This window comes from Peromyscus californicus, unplaced genomic scaffold, assembly GCF_007827085.1.
Source record: "Peromyscus californicus insignis strain IS unplaced genomic scaffold, ASM782708v3 Scaffold_4__1_contigs__length_199733344, whole genome shotgun sequence".
Taxonomy (NCBI): domain Eukaryota; kingdom Metazoa; phylum Chordata; class Mammalia; order Rodentia; family Cricetidae; genus Peromyscus; species Peromyscus californicus.
This window is the reverse complement of record NW_026294562.1, coordinates 105192672-105216542: the sequence shown is the minus strand read 5'-3', so window position 1 is coordinate 105216542 and position 23871 is coordinate 105192672. Positions and strand designations below refer to the sequence as shown.

Sequence of the window (23871 nt, the reverse complement as noted above, 5' to 3'; positions counted from 1 at the left end):
CCATTTTACTCCTGTTATATACTGTGTTCTAATTTGGAAGGCACAAAAAACGAAAAAGAAACTCCTGAGAAAAAGGAAGTTGAGGTGAACTTAACTAGCCTTTAGTATAGCTTTACTCTTACTAATTGGAAAGGACTTTTCTTCATTTTTATGTCATATACTTCTGCCCACATGTAAGCTGATAAGGAAATGTTATTTGAGGGTCTGTAGTACAAAATGAACCTGTAGACTGGCAGTTTTCAGATCTGATTTAGTCTATAAATATCTTTAATCTGTACAGTGTTTGGTTTTAAAAGGCTAAAATAAACTTACCTTTTAAAGGTTTACAGTTAGTAGTTTTTTTGTATATTCAGATATAGGAAACCATAACCATGATCTAAATTTAGAACATTTCCCTCAACCTTCAAAGAACTTGTAATTGGAAAAAAAAGGCAGGGCAGTGGTGGCTCACACCTTTAATACCAGCACTCTGGAGGCAGAGGTAGGCCAATCTCTGTGAGTTCCAGGCCAGCCTGATTTACAGAGGGAGTTCCAGGACAGCCAGGAAAACTCTTGTTTCATGGAGGAAAAAAAAAAGAAAGAAAGAAACTGTAATCATTTAGTTTTTATTTTTAATTTAGAAAAATTTAATTTTGTGTGTGTTCGTGCTTTACATGTACGTCTCTCTGTGCACTGCCTACATGCTTGGTGCCTGAAGAGGCTGAAGAGGGCTTTGGATCTCCTGAAACTGGAATTATAGATGCTTGTTGTAGTCTGCTGTGTGGATGTTGGAAGTCGAACGCCGCTTTTCTGGAAGAGCAGCCAATTCTCCTAACTATGAACCATCATCCCAGTGTTCACTACTCCTTCTTTGTTTTTGTTTTTTTGAGACAGGGTTTCTCTGTATGTAGCTCTGGATGACCTGGAACTAGCTCTGTAGACCATGCTAGCCTTGAACTCACAGAGATCCACCTGCCTTTGCCTCCCGAGTACTGGGATTAAAGGCGTGCGCCACCACCGCCCCGCCCCCCTCTTTGTATGTTTTATGTTTACATTTACTTAGTATTTGTGCATGTGCCACTGTGCAGGTGTGGGGGCCAGAGGACAACTTGGGTTGGGTTTTGGGGTTTGAACAAGGTCCTAAGACTTATCATCAAGTGCTTTTACCTGCTGAGTATCTCACCTTCCCAGTAGTCTCCAGTACAGAACTCTTCTCATAGCAGATGCAATGTACCTGTTTGCTATTAATTCTGAGTATATGTTGACTAGAATGCAAATTTAACTAAATACATGAATACTAACTAGATTTGGAGGGGTGCTTTTGAACAGATCCAATTTGTATTGCTCTCTTGGAATTTGATTTTTAAGCCCCAATTGTCCATCTTGAAAAATGTTCAATATACTTCATTCAGTTGATATATAAAATGAGAGACTTCCAAGTTAATGTAGTAGCAGTGTAGGGCTAATTGTTATAGTTTAATTACAGTATTAATGGGAATGGTATCGTGGTTTGTGTAAAGGGGGTTGTCTGGGTTTAGTGCTGATAACATTATATCATAGGAAACCCCTTGATCCTGAACAAACCAGTTGGTCACCTTAAATTGAGTTCCTTCTAACGTACTTGATTGCAAAGGATATTATACGTTTACTATAGAAAACCTGAGAGGCTGGAGAGATGGCTCAGAGGTTAAGAGTACTGACTGCTCTTCCAGAGGTCCTGAGTTCAATTTCCAGCACCCACATAGTGGTTCACAACCATCTGTAATGAGATCTGGCACCCTCTTCTGTGTACATAATAAATAAATAAATCTTTTAAAAAATAAATAAATAAAGGAAAAAAAACCTGAGGATAAAGCAAAATATTAACAATAAAGCAAGATAGTAATAATTAATAATAACTAATTAAATTAAGCATCAGTAATTACCCCATGACCAAAAAAATAAAATAAAATCACTGCTGCTATTATAATCTAGTTCTTTCTGATCTTTATTTTAGGCATGGTTATTGTTGCTTTCATTTATTGGAATTATGTGGTAAAGAGTTTTATGTCTTATTTTTGTACTTCTATGCTAACCATTTTCCAATTTGTTTCTTCTTTCAAGAAGGTAGTTCTAGGTGTGGAACAGAAGTATTTGATACTGAGTAGTTGGACTTGTGTATACTGTCAGTACAGCTTCATGTGCATGTGCCTTTCACTACAGACAGCGAAGCTCTTACTGAATTTTACTTTGTTTGATAAATTGGATAGTTTGGATAGTTCGTTTTTTCCTTTGAGACAGTCTCTTGCAGCCCATACTGACCTTGACTTCACTATATAACTTGAGGATAATCTTGTACTTGTGATCCTGTGCTTGGATTACAGTCATGGGCCACCACTTCCTGATGTATGTGGTGCTGGCACTCAAACCTACGGCCCTGTGCATGCTGCCGACTGAACTATCCCAGCATTGTGAACATTTGAACCACTCTGAATTGTTGGTGTATAGCTATAGTCCCATGTGTTTTAATAGCTTTAGTTTTATCTGGTATTTTAAATGTTCTCTTAAGTAAGTATCCTGAGTAGTTCTTTGGCACACTGTAGCATAGCCTCTGTTAAATCTGCCAAACCTTACGTGACTCTGACTTTCTTACTTGTACACATAGACTTTTAACAAGGCGTTGATGGGGGCACAAGAGGCTCCTCAGGGTTAAGAGCACGTGCTGCTTTTGCGGCAGACCTGAATTTCATTCCCAGCATCTGGGTCGGGAAGCTCCTAACTAGGGCTGTGAGGAGTTTGATGCCTTTCGTCCTCCGTGTGCACATGCACACACATAAACATGATTAAAAAGAAGAAGAAATAAGTATTTTTAAAATTGTTAATTATTGTTTGTTTGTTTTACATTTAGGCTACAATTTATTGCCATTACAGTTTATTCAATTAGATCAGCAGGTGTTTTGAGTGTACTATAGGTAAATAATCTGATTCTTCCTCAGAACAGTAATTCTTAGACTATTTGAACAAATAAATATGTGAATAAATAATTAGCATTCTGAGTAGTAAGTGCTGTTAAAAACATACGATGCGTGCCTTTAATCCCAGCACTCAGGAGCTAGAGGCAGGTGGATCTCTGTGAGTTTGAGGCCAGCCTGGTCTACAGAGCGAGATCCAGGACAGGAACCAAAACTACACAGAGAAACCCTGTCTCAAAAAACCGGAAGAATTAATCCCAGCACTCGGGAGGCAGAGCCAGGCGGATCTCTGTGAGTTCGAGGCCAACCTGGACTACCAAGTGAGTTCCAGGAAAGGCTCAAAGCTACACAGAGAAACCCTGTCTCGAAAAGCCAAAAAAAAAAAAAAAAAACCGGAAGAAAAAAAAAAGCAATATGTAATAAACAGGAAATCATTCTTTATAGAAAAATACAGAGTTAAAACTTAAATAGAATGGATTTTAATTGGGCTGGAAAGATTTAAAATTTTGCCAAGACTCTGGTAATTATATTAGCCAACATTGGGAGCTTGCTTGTGCCACTCCTGTAGACCTTCTGTACACTACTGTACTTGTTTAATAAGTGTACATGATATATACACGTAATGCTGGCTGACAGTTGCAGATATTCAGACGTTTTACAAGTAGAGGTAAGGACAGCAGTAGGCTACTCGCCTGACTGGCCCAGTGCCCTGGGTTCTGTCCCCGGCAGTCAGACCGTCAGCAACAAAGTGCTAATGTTCCAGTGAAAAAATCGGACAGCATGACCCCACCTTGTAGAAAATATGCACAATTAGAGATAGACAGACAGACAGACCGACAGACAGTTCGTCTGTCCTGAAACCATTAGCAGTGATTGCCTGTGGCTATTAGGCTTCTGGGTATTTTTCTTTGTTTCTTTTCATTTTCCCGCTACTGTGCTCATGTTACCTTGGTGATCTGAAATACTCAGTGATTCGTACACAAGAACATTTCTCACTTTATTAAAAAAATTTGACCTTTTGGGACTGTTTTATGAAGCATTTCTATTTCATATTTTTGAGACAGCCCTTGAGTTGGAATAAATTCCTTGAACTGTATAAATATTTGCATTCCATCACGAACACTGAAGTTCAATTGGGAAAGCTGAAGCCTGAGTCTTCATTTTAATATCTAGAAATTGGGACTCACAATTTTTTTGTTTTCTTTACTGTCAGTTTTTTTAATCAAAATATCCAGTTACAAAAAAACTTCAGATTGAAATTGAAATACATACTGTATTTCTAAGATTTTTTTTTTAATCTAAAATCTTCTGTTCATCTAAACTTCTTTTCTGGTTTTAGAGGACTCAAAGGAAAATGGAAGGACAAAAAGTGATGAGCAGCCAGTGGATCCCATAAAGCGTTCTGTGGCCAATGTTCTAGAAGAGACGGCTGTGAAAATTGAAAAAGAAGATGAAAAGGAGCTCAAGAAACTGCCTGTCATTGTAAAGCTAGAAAAACCTTTGCCAGAAACTGAGGAAAAAAAGATTATCAGAGAGGAAAGTGATTCCTTCAAGGAAAATGTCAAACCCGTTAAAGTAGAAACAAAAGAATGCAGAGTGGACTCCAGAGATCTCAAAGGCAGCTCCGAGAGGCTGGGTGCCCAGGAGCCTGAGCGAGTGGAATTTGGTGGCAACATCAGATCTTCTCAAGACATCACAGAAAAGTCTTCGGAGGAAACTGAGAAGCTTAAAAATGACCAGCAAGCCAAGATACCACTAAAAAAACGTGAAATTAAGTTGAGTGATGATTTTGACAGACCTTTGTGCAAGTCAACTACTCCAACAAAAGAGTTTTTAAAAGATGAAATAAAACAAGAGGAAGAGACTTGTAAACGGGTCTCCACCATCAGTACTTTGAGTCATGAAGGGAAACAGCTAGTGAATGGAGAAGTTAGCGATGACAGGGTCACGCCAAATTGTAAGACAGAACAGATGGAAACCCAGCTTTGTGATACAAAGGAAGACGGCTCTGCCATCCCCTCTAAGGATGGGAATACTGTCACGGAGGGAGCTGGGGCCGAGGGTTTCAGTTCTGTCATAGCAAGCACAAAGATAAGTGACCTTGAGAAAGAAGCCCCCCTGGGAAAGGCTCCAGATGGCTCTGTATGTGCCTCAGAGAGGCACAGTCAGAAAGGAAGAGGAGAGGAGTCTGGGCCTCCAAACATGGAAATGCCTCTTGAGCCTTTGGAGATAGCAACAGATCTCTCTTTAAAACCCGCTTTGTCTGTCACGGAATCCTGCACTGCGAAAGTTGAAGAGAAGGCCCCCAAAAGTAAGAGTGAGAACCACCCACCAGGCATAGAATGCCTGGAAAAGATGGAAAAGGCCACAAAGACTGTTGGTGAGAAGGAAAGATTGAGTCCAATACCCGAGGAAGTGGTAAGGAGTCCTGTAGAATCAGAAAAGCCAGATCCATGTGACGTGGCTGAAGCTTCCCTCCTACCCGAGATGACTGGCCCCAAGGAGAAACTGGCCTCAGAAAAAAAAGGTGTAGAATGTCTAAGGAGAGGTTCAAGTGAAGGCCAGTCCCTTGAAAATGCAAGCCCAGGGATTCTAGAAAAGGATTCTGAGTCCACGAAGGTGGAAATGGCCAGTCTGGACAAGGTCCAGGCCTCCAGCATGGAGGACACTTCTGAGACAAAGAGCTCCATGCCGAAGAGCAAATTCAAATATAAGTTAGTTCCTGAAGGAGACAGCACCGCTTCAGAAAACACAGAGATCACCTCTGAAAGGCAGAAGGAAGGCATCAAGTTGACAATTCGGATATCTAGTCGGAAGAAGAAGCCGGATTGTCCCCCACAAATTGTAGACTCTGAGAGCAAGGAAGAGAAGGTGGGGAAGGAAGAAGAGAAAACCAGCGTGGGCCGGACTTTAAGAAGGTCTCCGAGAATATCCAGACCCACAGCGAAAGTAGCTGAGATCAGAGATCAGAAAGCTGAGAAAAAAAGAGGGGAAGGAGAAGATGGAGTGGAGGAAGACCCAGCAGCTTTGCAGAGAACAGACAAGAAGGAACACTTGAAAAAAACAGAGAAGGATACAAGTTCTAAAGTGAGCAAGGTAAAACTTCACCGAGTTCTCAGTGTAGAAGATGTAAAATTACTTTACTAGCCTGTGTTTGACGTGTGCGTGGGGGGTCAGAGGACAACTTGCAAGTATCTTCTGTCCTTCTTCATGTGGACCACAGGGGTCAAATTTTAGGTCATCAAGCTTGGCAGCAAGCTCCTTTATCCACTGAGCCATCCCACTGGCCACTAAGTTTTCAATTAAATATTTGTTTTTGCATGTGTATGTTTGTGATACATGTATGTGTTCATGTGGGTGTGGATGTGGGTGTGTGTGTGTGTGTGTGTCTGTGTGTGTGTGAACATTGGGTGGCTTCTTCATCTCTCTTCCCCCTTTGTGAGACAGCTTGAGGCTCAAGGGTTCAACTAAGCTAGACAGTGAGCTTCAACAGTCCACCTATCTCTGTTCCCAACCCCCAGGGTTACAGATACATACTGCCAGAGCTGGCTTTTTATGTGGGTTCTGGTCATCCAAATTCAGGTCTTCATGCTTGTGTGGCAGACATTTTACTGAGCCATCTCGAAAGCCTTGTGTTCTCAGTTTTAATTAGATCTAATTGTTTATTGCTTTGTGTTGAAATAGCCACTCAGAGACAACTAATAATAAACCTTGCCTTTCAATAGTTATACTCACACACTAAATTTCAGACATATGTTATCTTTTAGACTTCTTTTTCTATTGCAAGCAGTTCTAGGGATATATTCTATAAGCTATTCAGCTAATAATGAGCCTGTAGAGTGCTGAAATTAAACTCCCCATATCCACTATTAACAGTTGGGGGTATACATTGTTTCATTCCTTTTTCCAGGCATTCATGTGTATGTTTATGAACATGTGTTCATAAAATTTTTTCAATAATTGGATCCCACCTATTTGTTTCACTTAACAGTGATGTCTCTTCTTATGTCAGGAGTTAGCGTCTACTTGATTGACTAGTGGCCACATAGTATTTCATAGTATGGATATACCTCCGTTGATTTAATTACTCCCTTATTAATTGACATTTAGGTTGTTTCCCATTTTTCACTATTACAGGCAATGCTGCATTGAAGATCCTTTTGGACATAAGTGAGTATTTCTTTAGAATAGACTCCTAGAATTGGAATTACTGGGTCAAGGGGCATGTGTGTTATAAAATGGATAGTTATTGTCACATTGCCCTCCGAAAGCTCTAGTAGTGTCCCACCCCATTACCAGTTTACCAGAGTACCTATTTTCCCCATTTTAATCTGGAAATTCCTTTTCTGTGACCTTAATTTTAAGCAAAGTCTTTAGTCCATGGGACTGTTACTTTTTTCATTTAAATGGACATGTTGTGATTATTACTATTCATTATCAGTCATTCTTTGCTCCCTGAAAAACTTTTTTTTTTTAATTATTTCATTCTTTCCTAGAGGCCTGTATCATGGCAGTGTAGTGAAATAGGAGTTGAAAGACTGAACCTAGATGATAAAATGATATCTCATGATCAGCTTACTCTCTGAATCATACTGCTTTTAACGTTTATTGGGAGTTTTAGATGCAGCTCTGACCTGCTTTAACAACTTTGTAATTTAGACATTTTTTTTGTTTTTGGTTTTTTTCAGTTTTGGGTTTTTTTTTGTTGTTGTTGTTGTTGTTTGTTTTTGTTTTTGTTTTTGTTTTTGTTTTTTTTGTGTGTGTGTGTGTGTGTGTTTTGTTTCTGTGGTTTTTTTGAGACAGGGTTTCTCTGTGTAACAGCCTTGGCTGTCCTGGAACTCCCTTTATACTCCAAGCTGGCCTCGAACTCACAGAGATCCTCCCACCTCTGCCTCCCAAGTGCTGGGATTAAAGGAGTGCACCACCACGCCCAACCTTTAAAGTTTAAATTTTTGAAAAAAATAAGTATGTCAGTATATCTTCCTGCTATTGATAGAGGCTTTAAGTGTTCATGGCCTTTGACCCAGAATCCTGTTCAAGGAATTTATCCTAACCACAAAGATGGATGTAAACATTAATATCTATGAGGGTACATTGTGAAAGTGAAAAAATGGGAAACAACCACCCAAATGTGTGAGTAATATCATACAGCTATTTTTGGCATATTTATAAGATAAAATGGTCATTATCTAATCCCATTTTTAAGACCCGCCCCCATGCAGAAAAAAATAATGAAAACACAAACCAAAACTTAGTAGTAGATAGAGCTGATGACACACGACTGTAACAATTTTCATCTTTTCTTTCTGTGTCAGCTAAATATTCTCCAAGGGACATGTAGTTTGGAGAAAGAAATTCTCATGTCCAACTATCTCATCTTTCCATTTCTGTAAGGTAAAACCCAAAGGCAAAGTTCGGTGGACTGGTTCTCGGACACGTGGCCGGTGGAAATACTCCAGCAATGATGACAGTGAAGGGTCCGACAGTGAAAAATCCTCCGCAGCCTCAGAAGAGGAGCAAGGGAAGGAAAGTGAAGAAGCTGTCCTTCCAGATGATGACGAACCATGCAAAAAATGTGGCCTTCCAAACCATCCGGAACTAGTATGTACCTGCTCTAAGTGAGCAGTGCTCCTCTCATAGCTATACTGTGGTTATTTGGAGTGACCTACTGCTCCAGGGTTTGATCATGATATGAATTTTGTTTTGTTTTTTTGAAACAGGATCTCACTCTTAGCCCTGGCTGGCCCGGATCTCATTAAGTTGGCGGTTAAAATGAAGCCTTGTCTATCTTACTTTTCTTTTACTGTGATAAAGCACCATGGCCGAGGGAACAGAAAAGAAAGAATTTGTTTATGCTAGGGTTCCAGAGGATTAGTGATGGCGAGTGAGAGAGAGCATGCAGATAGGGGGCTAGAGCAGCATCTGAGGGCTCACATCTTGATCTACAAGCAGGAGGCAGAGAGCACACTGGAGATGGCCTGAGTCTTTTGGAACCTCAGAGCCTGCACTCAGTGACATACTTTTCTTGAGCAAGACCACACTTCCTAATCCTCCCCAAACAGCCACCAACCAAGGACCAAGTATTCAAATGGCTTGAGTCTGAGAGGGGCATTTCCTTCAAACCACCACAACTACCATAATGAGCAAGGCTATGAAAGTTAAGATTTTTGTGTTGAAGATGTTTGAAGATTTGATCTTTTTTTTTTTAAAGATCTCTTTTCTGCCTTCTAACTCAGAGAATGAGCAAGGCTTGTGTTTGCCATACCATTTCCTAGTTTATTTATTTATTTTTTAATAAAATGTCTTTAAAAAGTAAAGAAACTCTGGGGACAAAACCAAGTGTAAGGAAATAAGTGTAGGGAGCCAAAGTGACAGCAAGGAGATCCACAGGATTTTAGTTTGTCGTTATAAGTAGTTGGGAAATCCCATTTCTATTTACTGTGGCAAGGTGAATGACTTTAGAAACTACAATCTGGTGGGTTGCTTATGCCCTGGACATGAAGATAATCCCAAATCAAAATTAGAAGCAGTAGCCCAACTATGGTGATCCACGCCTTTAGTCCCAGTACTCAGGAGGCAGTGGCAGGCAGATCTCTGTGAGTTTGAGGCCAGCCTGGGCTACAGAGCAAGTTCTAGGACTGTTACACAGAGAAACCCTGTCTCAAAGAACAAAAATAACAACAACAAAAATTGAAGAAATAATAAATCACTTTCGTATTAGTAAAATAAATGGCCCTTGTTCTTGGTGAACAGAAAAGCATTAATTCAGTAAATCTAGAACTCTTGTCTTCTAGTTGTTTTAGGTAAAAACAATGGATCATTGCCTGAGACTTGGAAAATCTTTTTTGTTTGTATGTTTGTCTTGTTTTGTTTTTTGAGTCAGGGTTTCTCTGTGCAACAGCTCTAGCCGTCTAGAGTTTGCTCTGTAGACCTGACTGGCCTTGAACTCACAGAGATCCACCTGCCTCTGCCTCCTGAGTGCTGGGTTTACAGGGGTGTGCCAGTGGAACTCTTACGTAGTAATAGTTATTCAGTGGAATTTGCGGTTTGTTGTGGTGTAAGACAAGTCTTCCTTTTAGAAGTAAATTAAATTGTAAAGTTTTATTTTTAATTGTCTTATTTGAAATTTAGGTTATATTTTTCTGTAGAAACAATGTGGTGAGTGAAATTGGGTACCTGGCTTAGTCCACATGTGCCAAAGCAATCAATCTTTCAGTTGATAGACACCACTAATATAAGTTGATACTTAATTTTGGACATTGGGATCAAGTGGTGACTCTGTATTATAGAGAGCAGGAAGGAGATAGCTTTCCAGCCTGAACTTGTCCTATTTGGAATGGGATAGAATTTCAGAAAGAACACGTATTCCAGAGCTGAACAAAACAATAGAGAACATAGGTAATATGAGCCAGATCTCTTTCTTTTAGTAAGACCAATGGTAGAATAAACCCTGTGATGCTGGATTAGAGGAATTATAGTGAATTCATTTTAAATAGGTAGAAATACAGGTGTATGCATGCATATGCAGTTACTAAAGAATTGATGTGCTATTCTGTCTGAGAGAACTTAATATTAGTGACAGCACATTGCAATAAGCACTCAGACTTCCCAGACCTTGGTTTCTAAATTCATCTGGAATAAAGGAACCAGGGCTTCTTCATTTTATTAATTCTCAGACCAGCAGGGGATATCTAAGATGTGTCTAGAGCACCCTATAACTGCCAGAAGGTAACAAAGTGCTTTAAAAAACGAAGAATCTGCTATAGACAAGCCCTAAGGACACAGAAAGAGCTCGTGTATCCATAGCTGGAACAACTCGCACAAACAGAAGAATAGACTTTAATTATAATTTAAAGAAGAAGAAGAAGAAGTATTTGTCACTGACAGAAATAATTGAGTAAACAAATGATTAGGGCAGTAGATCAGATTTCTTTGTAGAAGAACTCCAAGAACTTAGGAGGTTAAAGGAAGAGAAAGTCACAAGCAGAGTGCCACAGCCCTCACTGAAGGAAGCAAAGCTCCTAGTGTATGCTAAGCCCGGGGGCAGGCTCGAAGGAGAGTTAGATATTTGCATAATTCAGTTATATCTTACTTTAAAATACTTACAGATTTATTAGTTACTATAATGATTTTCATTTATATCCCTAAATCCTTTGATACTCCTAACCCTAGAAAACTTTGGCCCCTCCCTGTGAATATAGGCTGGATTTATTTATTTATTCCTTTGTTCTGGTTTTGTTGTTATTGTTGTTGATTTATTTGTTTATTACGGGTGATTTGCGTGCATGGTATTCACACGTCTACATGGAACTGCTTTCCTAGCTCATTTTTTTTTTTTGAGAAGGGTTTCAAGATGTTGCTCACACTGGCCTTAAAATGTGATATTCCGCCGGGCGGTGGTGGCGCACGCCTTTAATCCCAGCACTCAGGAGGCAGAGCCAGGCGGATCTCTGTGAGTTCGAGGCCAGCCTGGGCTACCAAGTGAGTTCCCAGGAAAAGGCGCAAAGCTACACAGAGAAACCCTGTCTCGAAAAACCAAAAAAAAAAAAAAAAAAAAAAATGTGATATTCCTGCCCTTGCTTTCCTAGTAGATGGGATTACAGACATTAGCCATAAGGACCAGTGGGGTTTACTTTGAGGGTAGATGTATGGAAAATAAACATTGTAACTTCTATGTAGAAAAATAAATAGCTACTTCTTTAACTAAGTGATCGAAATTAATATCACCAGTAATAATCTGTATTAATATCATGTATCCTTTGTGTCAGAGTTTGAATAAGAGTGGCCTCCATAAAGCCTGTTCTAGTGATGCACACCTTTAATCCCAGCACTTATGAGGCAGAGGCAGGAAGATCTCTGTGAGGTCAAGGGCAGCCTGAGCCTCATAGTGAATTCCAGGATAGCCAGATAGTGAGACCCTGTAGAGAGAAAAAGGAATTGTGCTAAGTTTATGGGCTGGAGAAATGGTTCAGCAGTTAAGAAAACTTACTACTCTTCTAGAGGACTTAGGTTCAGTTCCCAGCACCCACATGACCACTAATGACTGTAACGTCAGTTCCGGGGGATCCAGTTCCCTATTCTGACCTTCACTGTGACTGCATACAAATGGTGCATATACATATTCTCAGACACACACACACACACACACACACACACACACACACACACACACACACACACACACACACACACATTAAATAAACAAATTTTTTTTGAGACAGTTTCTCTGTGTAGCTTTGGAGCCTGTCCTGGAACTCACTCAGACCACGCTAGCCTCAAACTGAGAGATCCACCTGCTGGGATTAAAGGCGTGCGCCACCACCGCCCGGCTAAATGAATGTTTTTTAAAGAGAAGAATGGCCCCATAGGCTCATGTGTTTGAATGTTTAGTTACCTGGTAGTAACTATTTGAAGGATTATAAGAACTAGGGGGTGTGGCCTTATTGGAGTAGGTGTGGTCTTGTTGGAGGAATTGTATCATTAGGGCTGGGCTTTGAGGTCAAAAGCCCACTCCAGCCCCAGACTCTCTCTTCCTGCTGCCTGCACATCAGGATGTAGATATATCCCTCAGCTACTTCTTCAGCACTATGTCTGCCTGTGTGCTGCCATGCTGTCAGCCATGGTGATAATGGGCTAATCTCTGAAACTATAAACAAGCCCCTGTAAATGCTTTCTTTATAAGCGTTACCTTCACAGCCTTGACTAAGATACCCTGATATAACAGAATGAGCAGAATACTCTTCTACTAACATGGAACCCCAGTGAAGTCATTAACCCAAATTCAGACTTGTTTATAAAATGTTGGATTTCTAATAGTCTACACACTGTCAGAGAGAGTACCAGAAAAAGAAAGGCTAAGCATCTGTTAGTGCCTGAGAATGAGAGTAGGGGGGCGTAACAAGAGCATACAGTCCAATAGCCTTGGATTCATAGTCAGAAAACAGCATTACTGTTGGGAAAAGGTCTTACGAAACTACTGTGTTGGTGCTAACTTTTCAGTTTTGGCAGAGATGGGTCAGATTTTAACTTTGTAAGTGGGCACGCTGGCACATACCTCTAATCTTAACATTTGGGGGGCTGAAGCGGGTAGATTGAAACTTTGGGCTCAGATGTATAACAAGAGCCCTTCTGAGTTGTAGCCTTGTGGAAAGTTGAAGGAAAAACATATGAGGAGACTGTAATATCTTCGTAATTCATCTATAAACTAAAAATACTTTCAAGTAAATGCCTTTTTAGTTTAAATGATTACCAATAAGCTGGTAGGTTTTAAATAACTGGTCATCTAGAGTTCACTGCAGTAAAAATATAAGGTAAAAGTAGTTGATGGTGATGTTAATGTTTGAAAGAACTTCTGATCCTTTCCTGTGTGTCAGTCTCTTCCTTATCTGAGTTTACAGAATAAAATAACTATATTTCTTATTTTAAGTAATTGAAATGCAATTAAAATGGAAATACTTTATAATTCTCTATATGCTAGCATACTTTATGATACTTGAACTTTAAAATTCTGTTATAGAGAATATAAGATTACCTCTGTGGCAAACTAACAATTAATTCCAGTTTAGAAGGGAGTTACTGTATTTCACTGATTTTTATACCATAATATTTTCTTAGGTTGTCAGAGAGAGTGCTTTTTAATTTTTAAATTCTTTTTGTTTTGTTTTGGTGAGACAGGGTTTCTCTGTGTAGCCCTGGTTGCCCTGGAACTCACTTTGTAGACCAGGCTGGCCTCGGACTCAGATCCACCTGCCTCTGCCTCCCAGTGCTGAGATTAAAGATTATGTGCCACCATTGCCTGGCTCAATTTAAAAAAATTTTCCATCCCTAATTGCCAGAGCTATTCCATTCATTGGCTTTATGCACACACCATACAGTTCATGGTAGTGTACTAAGAAGTACTGAAATGTCAGTGTTCACCAGGAATGGTGTCATATACCTGTACAAACCCAGCACTGTAGAGACTGAGACATGAATATTGCTGAGAGCTTGAAGCCGTCCAGTGCTACATAGTGAGTACCAACCTAACTTGCGCTATTAATATTAGCAAGGCATTGTCTCAAAAAAGAAAGAAATACCATATTTCAACAAACTGCAGGTTGGTTGATATTAATGTGGTTTATTTCAGATTCTTCTGTGCGATTCTTGTGACAGTGGATACCATACTGCCTGCCTCCGCCCTCCTCTGATGATCATCCCTGATGGAGAATGGTTCTGTCCTCCTTGCCAGCATGTATGACCCAACCTAATTCTGTCTCCACCCCTCAGTTTTATATTCAACACATTGATAATACTTTTTTGCAGTTATTAAACACCATCCCTTTCCAAAGCAGTTGTTAATGTTCACCTTTTATTTGAGTCTCTACCTTCTATTAATATCTTAGACTTGCCTTTTGTCTTCTATAAAACTCTTGGCTTTTGTAAAACCATCTGTTCTACTCTAATTTGTAATAAATATAAATAGTACGAATTGTAATTGATCTTAATAATAAAAACCTGGAGTTAGACATTGTGGTAAATGCTGAAAGATCAGAGAGGTAAAGGAGCAGCCAAAATCATCTCTTACCTTCACTGACTGCAGACTGAAAAATAGTGGAGCTCCTGTCTATGCCCCGCCTTATCACTTACTCTCTGCATCAAGTCATATCACTTCCTGTCGCCTCTCTGTACAGACCTCCAGACCTCTATGGTTAACTGGTGGCTAGCTTCACCCTCTGATCGTCAGGCAAGCTTTATTTGTCAGAACACAAACAAAATATCACCAAAAATAGCACCAACTGTATATGAATGAAATAAATGTTTCTGTAGTTTACTCCACTTTTAAAATCTCATTTTTTATTGCTGCATTTTTTTTTGTTGCTAGCACTGAAAGAATCATCAGTCTGTTCTGCACTGATTTACAGTTTCTTATAAAATCAGAGAACACGCCGGGCGGTGGTGGCGCACGCCTTTAATCCCAGCACTCGGGAGGCAGAGCCAGGCGGATCTCTGTGAGTTCGAGGCCAGCCTGGGCTACCAAGTGAGTTCCAGGAAAGGCGCAAAGCTACACAGAGAAACCCTGTCTCGAAAAACCAAAAAAAAAAAAAATCAGAGAACAGATTTCTGTTCACTGCACCAATTACATACTTTTTCCCACAAGTCCAACCTTATTTTGCTTTCAACATAATGGCTTTACACCTTTTTCTCTGAAGTTACCATTTCTTGCTTAGCATAGCTTAATCTATATTTTTTTTATGCTCTGTTTTGACCCAGTAACCATGTAGGGTTGCTTTGTGTGTATTTTTTATATTGTCATTATGTTTTGACATATGTATATATAATTTTTCAAAATTATTTTGATAGCCTTTTATTTTTAACATAACCTTGTTTTGAATAGTAATGAACAAAATGCAATTCTGAACAGTAAAAGCAGGGTAGGCACAGCACATATTTTTCTGTTTTGGTTTTTGCAAAGCTATTTGTGTTTGGCATGCTTTCTTATAGAAGTACTATGCTCATCATCTGTTAAGTGGATTCTGACCACCTTTTTAAACAAACAAAACATTTTCAATATTTATTCACCACGTAGCCATTTTCAGCTCATAACGCTTATTATTATTAAGCTTAAAGCTTAATAATATTCAAATAATAATAAATAAGCTTAATAATAAGCATGAGATGTATGGTTGTGCTCTGGTATTAAAAATAGCACATATGTATTGTTCCTACAGAAACTACTGTGTGAAAAATTAGAAGAACAGTTGCAAGATTTGGATGTTGCCTTAAAGAAGAAAGAGCGTGCAGAGCGAAGGTAAATTGATATATGTGTTAATGTTTCCCTTGGTAATTTGGCAGTAACATTGTCATACAGTTTAGATGAACACATCCATCTAAATCAAAGACTGGCAAGCTACAGCAAGTCAGATCTGGTCTGCTGCTGTTTTTGCATTGCCTTCTAAGAATGGTTTTTAAGTTTTTAAAAACATCCCTATAAAATCATTTCATGATGTAGGGAAACTATGTGATACTCACATTTTATATATCCTCTAAGTAAACTTTACTGGAACACAGTTTTGCTCATTTGTTTGTGTGCTTACTATGGCTGCTTTTGCACTACAACAGTGGAATTGAATAGCTCAATAGAGGTCCAGTAACTATGTGTACTTTTTTTTTGTTTTTTTTTTTGTTTTTTTTCGAGACAGGGTTTCTCTGTGTAGCTTTGTGCCTTTCCTGGAACTCACTTGGTAGCCCAGGCTGGCCTTGAACTCACAGAGATCCGCCTGGCTCTGCCTCCCAAGTGCTGGGATTAAAGGCGTGCGCCACCACCGCCCGGCTACTGTGTGTACTTTTATACACGTTTTCCCACCTCCTTTGTAGAGTATCAGAGTCTGCTATGGAAAAACATTGTCCCACATCTTGTGGAGGAAATGTGCTTAACTATTATTGAACACAGGAAAAGTAGAACCTGCTTATAATTTATTTCCTCTGTCTTTTTGGGTTAAACTGCATTAGCCATGGTAAATAAAGACCGTTGCTGAACTGTCCTGCTGACAGTAAAATACAGTTTTCGTCTTGTCACTACAGTATAGTCTAAACCAGTTGAGGTAGCTTCATGGAGCAAGTAAGATTGACCTTGAGCCTAATATTTATTAATAGGGGATTGATTCAGAATGAATACAGTGAGTTTATATTTATTTGTACTTTCTTTGGCCATTGCATTTCTAAACATTCATTCAAATCCACGGCATAGCCAACTGAATAGAACAGTGAATGAATGAACATAGATGAATATATGAATCTTGTTTACATTGAACTCACTTTCGACCAGAGAATACAGAGACCCAATGATGAGAGACAGAGAAAGAGAGAGAGACTAAGACTCAACACAGTACTAGAACATAAAGGAAGAACATTTTAATTCTCCTAGAAATTGAATTATCAAGGAAGGCCTTGGGAAATAAATTGGGTTTATACAGGTGGGCATAGAAAGAAGAGACATTTGCAGTTGGTGTGTATCAACATAATGAGCAAAGGCAGAGTATAGAAGTGAAGGTAGGGGCCGGGCGGTGGTGGCGCACGCCTTTAATATCAACACTCAGGAGGCAGAGCCAGGCGAATCTTTGTGCATTCGAGTCCAGCCTGGTCTACAGAGTGAGATCCAGGATAGGCTCCAAAGCTACACAGAGAAACCCTGTGTCCAAACAAACAAACAAAAAAGTGAAGGTAAGAGAATGGGATGGGATGGGATGGATCTCCATAAAGCAGAAAAAGCCCAGACTGCAAACAGCTTTGCCTAGCCAACTAGGGAATTCTAACTGTTCTCTGTAGGGAGTAGTGGAGTCATCAAAGTAGGGATATGGTCATCATTTCAGAAAATAGGCCCTGGTAAGTTAGATGAATGAGTGAGAATTAGTGTTGCAGGACAAAGCCTGGAAGTAAGGCAGCCATTGTAATGGTTGCATAGAGGTGGGGGCTTCATGTCATCTCTGAAATGACCTCTCTAGTACTCATCCACCCTCATAGTACAAGAGCATCTGTATCCTGATCCCATTGTTCTCTCCGTTTGTATTCAGCATTTAACTAACATTTATTGAATACCTGTTTTATACCAGGTAGTGTGTTCAGTGAGAAAGCATACCCTGTTTCTACCTTAAATGGCTGCACAGTCTGGAAAAAAGGGTTGTGACTGTAAGTTTTTAGTGACTACCCAGCAAATGTCTACAGATCTGGAGCTGTGTGGCTCTATGGAATCTGCTGTTTTAGAAATATATTATTTTGTGGTTTATAAATGTTCCTTCCAGTGTATGACGTCAGAGATAATATGGGAACTCAGAAAGCTCTGTTCTTCCAGACTGCAATTACTAGTGCTTTGCCTAGCAGGGGGTTGGATTTAATTGGGGTTGGAATTTCCCAGGTAATGGAACAGTGGGAAGGAGAGAAAGAGACAAGGAGCTTGAAAGTGTATGCAAAGGAGTATTTATAATGATGGAGTGTGGAGCGGTCAGCCAGGTAAGAGGGCAGTGAGAGACTAGGTTGAAGTTCCATTGGGGTCAACAAATTGTTGAGAGTAGCATAGAAGGTGGAGTAAGTTGGAAATTGATTTAGTAGAAGTCAGACAATAGGATGTGTAAAACTGAAATTTTAGGAAGAGTGGAGATGTTGGTAATGATAAGGTCTGCAGATCTAGATAGTGAGATGAGGTGGAAGGCATCCTGCCAAAAGATGACTAACGAGAGAGTGAGGAGGAGTCACGTCTACCTTCAAGATCCTGTACAACAGTGAGCCCAGTTAAAGCCTTCCCTCATTTCTCCCGTTAGATAAAATTGATCTATACCAGGTCATGTTTCCAGTAGTTGTTCAAAACCGTCTGTAGGCATTTGATAACTAATTATGAGGGCAGAAACCAGATCTTATGTTATATTTGGCTTTCTAAGCTTGGCATAAGTCTGCCCATAATGAACATGAGTTAATTTCTCTTCAGTTGAGTTGAGAAGAGAAATAATGGTCAAAGAAAGCAGTTTAAAGGAGAAAATTGGTATTTCAGTGAATGTGGTTTTGGCATGGTCAGATGTATATCACACATACTTAATAACAGAGACGGTTTCGAACTATGAAATATTCTGATTGTCCTGGTCATTATTAACTACTTGATAGCTTACTCCGAGTTTTAATTAAAGTGATTTTATATCATTTTCATAAATGTAATAGCTTCCCCATCTGTTAGCAGGGTCAAGTGCTCATAGCACATTAGAAGCTGCATGGCAAAGGGTCTAGACATGTAAATGCATTCATTTCCTTTCGGAAGGAGCATTACAGCAAGCAAGGAAGAACAGTTGCTCTTCTAGTTCGGTGTACTGTACTCTGATATTCAGAGCACCGCTGCTCTCAGTATACTGGATTAACATTGAGAAGACCAGAGCAAGCATCTGTTGTTTAGAGCTATTTGTTGTTATTTTTTTAATTAAAATAAACAGGGCATTTGTTTTTGTTTTTTCCCTTGGAGAGGAAACCCATGGAGATGTCATTCTGGATATGCAACCTTGATTTGCATTGTAAAATGCATAGCCCATGTGTCTGCAGTGTGTTTCTTCTTCCCTACAGCAGGAAAAGAGGGGTTTTAATGTCATTCACTGGAGCCTTGATACGGTTTTGTTATGTATAGTTTGTTAGTCACTGTTTTATAGTGACGTTTATTACCGTAGGCTTCCCCCACCCCCCCAAGACAGGGTTTCTTTGTAGCCCTGGCTGTCCAGGATCTCGCTCTATAGACCAGGCTGTCCTCGGAACTCACAGAGATCTGCCGGCCTCTGCCTCCCAAGTGCTGGGATTAAAGGTATGCGCCACCTTCCCCCCAGCTATGACCATAGGCTTATAATTGTACACTATACTCAGAACATCATCCATGACATTTGATATACAGAGATCTAGGTTGTCTAGTCAGAGTTAGCTTTCCAAATCTAACCACATTGTCAGCTCACAGGTTTGAAGTTTGTCTAGTTCACTTTAAAAAGTGCAGCTTTCATATAGGTCAGACTTCATATAGTCAGAAAGTTTGTGCTTCTCATTAATACTAATACTCTATTAAAATTTCACTTTAATATCTGTGACAGCCTCTTAAATACCATGAAATTGTAATTTTATTACTACATCTACCATGATATTTTCATACCAAAATCATTTTTAGTAAATCTTATTTTATGCCTTTGGTTTTGGTTTTAAGGAAAGAACGCTTGGTGTATGGTTGGTATCAGTATTGAAAACATCATTCCTCCACAAGTAAGTTTCTAGTTTCTAGTATTTTTAAAATTTTATGTGTGTAAGTGTTTTGCCTACATGTATAGTCTGTGTACCTCATGTATGCCTAGAGCCCGCAGAGGTCAGAAAAAGGTACCAGATCTCCTAAACTGGAGTTACAGATGGTTGTGAGCCACTCTGTGGGTGCTGGGACTCGAATCTGAGTCCTCCAAAGAGCAGCCGGTGCTCTTAATCACCGAGCCATTTTCAGTCCAGGTTTATGTCGTATTTTTAGAGGAGATGCTATGTACTTTCTAAAATTTAACCCAATTATATGTCATTTTAATATTTGACATACCTATTCTATTAAAGCTAGACATTTTAAGCACTTGGATAAATAACCATTGGAATTATTCATTTATAAATAAATAACTCAATATGATTATCATATTCAAACTAAATTTATAGCTCATTGCTTTGGGGTAATGTTCTATTGTTTCTGTTGTAAGCGGAGCAATTCGTGGTTAACCTTATAGTGTGTTATTTGCATAAAATAACTAAAGAATAGCTTGGGAATGTTTTACTTTTAATTTGATACAATTGAAATTTTAATTTCTATTATAATTTAATTTCTTTGAAACAACCACCATTATTTACATTTATTAGTCTGTAATTAAGCACACCTCATGAGTGAATGTACATGAAACATAGTTTCCAACTTGATTTTGTTGTGGTTTTGTTACTGTTGTTGATTTTAGATAGGGTATATAACCCTGGCTGGCCTGGAACTCAGAGATCCACTGCCTTTTCTTCTTAAATGCTGGTTTTGAAGGCTAGGATTAGAGGTATGAGCCACAACATTCAGCAGTTTCCAAATGAAGTTTTGTTGTTCAATAATTAAGTCACAGCCTTAAGTAGCTTGCCCAAGTTGTTGTTCTTCCGTTTAGATCAAATCATCTCATGAATTCAGCCACATATCTATTCAAAGTTTTCTGTGTATCATATTTAATTATTGGTTAAAAGATTGAATTGGGCCAGGCAGTGGTGGTGCATTCTTTTAATCCCAGAACTAGGGAGGCAGAGGCAGGATGATCTCTGTGAGCTTGAGGACAGCCTGGTCTACAGAGCAAGTTCCAGAACAGCCAAAGCTACACAGAAAAACCCTGTCTCAAAAAACAAACAAACAAAAATGATTGAATTGGTAGAAAAACTTCATACTGGTTATTTTAATAACAGACTATTGTAAACTCACAGAAGTATTAGCATTTCAACACAGAAATAGTTCATCTACTTGACTACCAATATTTTTAATTTGTATAATTAGTTTTGCCATCTATATTCCTTAGTGGTGGATAATCTCAGAATTTTTCAGACCTTCATGTGTGCTGCCTAGGTAGAATATTAAAGCTGTTAATTCCAAGGACTGTTTTTCTGTCAACATCTGTATATGTTTATCTTTAAAGGAGCCAGATTTTTCTGAAGATCAAGAAGAAAAGAAAAAAGATTCAAAAAAAATCCAAAGCAAATTTACTTGAAAGGAGATCAACAAGAACAAGGAAATGTATAAGCTACAGGTAGGAAATAAAAGAATGTTGTTATAATAAAAGAACTTAACTTTTTTTCCTGTTAGACCAAAAAATAGAAGTGGGTGGTTCTCTCAACACAGTGATTTGTAACTGGTATGTATGTCACCTGGTATCTTCGGGTGGTAGGTTCCAAGACCTCAAAGCCAGGCTGTAGCTCAGTAGTAGAGCAAGGTCATATGTCCAGTCCACACCACTTACACACCCATGCATGCACACTTAACATGCACAAGACTCGCCACGGAAATTGTATAGTTAGCATGGCTGAATTTGTTCACCTTATGGTCAGTTGAGCCCCTAAACTAAGCTGCACTTACTTTAAAAATAATCTTAGAGATCATTTCTTCTTATTCATTTCTTTTTAAACCAGAAGAAATAGTCCTTTAAGCAAAAGTACATTTCTATAGTGGTAAATTTTGATCACCTGTATATGAATTTCTATAACACAGTTATTTTCAATAGTATTATAGCTGGCCTTAACACTTACCGTGGAGCAGTAATTTTGTCCAAATTACTTTGCCATGTGACTTAAATGATTAGAGGTCAGTCTTTAGGCCACAGCTAGCCCACTGGTAGGTTTTGTATAATCTGTATCCCAAGAATGGCTTTTACGTTTATAAATGATTGAAACAAAGCATTTTATGAGAACCATACGTAACTCAAATTCCAGTATCTGTGATGTTCTTGTTACAAAGCCATCTATATTTACTTTACATTTGATTAACAATTACATTTCCATTACAGTGGCATAGTTGATTGTTAAAGACTTTATAGTCTAAAAGCCTAAAGTTTTTACTTGTTTGAAGTTTTAACTTGTTTATTGATTGGTTGTCTAGAGTATATGTGTGAGTAGTAGAGAGCTTCCCTCACATGCTGATACTGTCCTAATCTGTGCACTTCTGTTGGCAATACCATCAACTGGATAGCTTTTAGAAAGCATAAATTGATTCACAGAAGCTTTATAATATCCAAGATGAAAGCACTGGCAGATTTGGGAGTTGGTGAGGACCTGTTTCTGACTTTTCCATGGTACCTTCTCTGAGCTCACGTGGTAGCAGTTCTCTAGGGCAGATCTAGTGTCCGCTTTATGTATACGGCCATCCTGTTGCTTTAATTTCACAGGGCAGAAGAGGCCAAGGGATTCTTGTTTTCTCTTTTTTCTCCTGTTTAATGAGGACATTAATCATGACTGTCACATGTGAATTGGGTGGGGACAAAGACAGGCTCTTTCAGCCACTTTGTATAGGTAGTCTTTGGAAATCAAACCCAAATACATCTTACAAATCTGATCATCATTGTGTTTGTTTTAGATTTGATGAGTTTGATGAAGCAATTGATGAAGCTATAGAAGATGATATCAAGGAGGCTGATGGAGGGGGTATGTTTATCATTTATTCTTTTTCACATAATTCTCCCAGCAGATTATTCCTCTCCCCAGTGATAACACTGAATAAACTAGCTTACATTCAAAGCAATCTGCTGGCATAGTGCCAGTGTATTACAGAACTTATTACTAATTTTTGTATGATCTAATACAAAATTTTAAATTCCTTCATTAATCAAACAATTTATATCTGGTTCTAATTAGAATACTCAGGAAACTTTCCTATTGTCTTTGCAACAACAAAGCCTCAAAATGTGTGGATAATCCAAATTTGAATGACAGGGTAAATCTGTTAAAAATCAATTTACTCTTTTAATTGGTATCTCTTCCTTCCTTCCTTCCTTCCTTCCCTCTCCCTCTCTCTTCCTTCCTTCCTTCCTTCCCTCCCTCTCCCTCTTCCTTCCTTCCTTCCTTCCTTCCTTCCTTCCTTCCTTCCTTCCTTTCTTTCTTTCTTTCTTTCATTTGAGACAGTGTCTCTCTCTCATGTCCTAGCTGTCCTAGAACTCACCCTGTAGTCCAGACTGACCTTTAACTTATAGAGATCCTCCTGCCTCTGCTTCCCGAGTGCTGGGATTAAAGACTTGCACCACCAAGGCCAGCCTTTTTGCCTTTCAAAACAGCATTGTAGAAGAATTTGAAGGTTGTTTGTTAAAGTGTTATATAGCCAGTTACTAATGTTCTGATGAAGAATTTTTTTTTTTTTTTTTTTTTTGGTTTTTCAAGACAGGGTTTCTCTGTGTAGTTTTGGTGCCTGTCCTGGAACTTGCTCTGTAGACCAGGCTGGCCTCGAACTCACAGAGATCCGCCTGCCTCTGCCTCCTGAGTGCTGGGATTAAAGGCGTGCACTACCACCGCCCGGCCTGATGAAGAACTTTCTGGTTTCTACTTACTACTGTGAAAACTGCAGAATGGATCAATAAGCAGGTGTCTTGTAAAGAAACTGATGTCATACATAGCCTTTCAGAACTGGGTCTTTTATTTACATCTTTATCAATTTTTTTCTCTGTCCTTATTCAAGAAGATTCTTGAGCACCTGCTAATAGGTATAAGCCTTCTTTTTGGGGTGAGGAAAGTGCTAACAGCTGGACTTTGTGACTACATCAGAAATCTGAGTTACTCTCTTTCAAAGATGGTTCTTGCCAGACACTGGTGGCAAACGACTTTAATCCCAGCACTCAGGAGACAGAGGCAGACAGATTTCTGTGAGTTCAAGGACAGCCTGGTCTACAAAGTGAGTTCCAGGACAGCCAGGGCTACACAGAGA

The 23871-nt window shown here is 39.1% G+C and overlaps 1 protein-coding gene across 1 annotated transcript in view; it reads left to right on the top strand.

Moving 5' to 3' along the window:
• The window catches only part of Rsf1 (remodeling and spacing factor 1), a 125490-nt gene that overhangs the window by 83994 nt on the left and 17625 nt on the right, over positions 1–23871 (top strand). The window contains 9 exon segments of the mRNA XM_052714832.1: positions 4270–6026; positions 8325–8531; positions 14056–14160; positions 15638–15717; positions 19627–19645; positions 19647–19682; positions 21104–21148; positions 21150–21214; positions 22534–22601. Coding sequence (XP_052570792.1) covers positions 4270–6026; positions 8325–8531; positions 14056–14160; positions 15638–15717; positions 19627–19645; positions 19647–19682; positions 21104–21148; positions 21150–21214; positions 22534–22601 — 2382 coding nt within the window.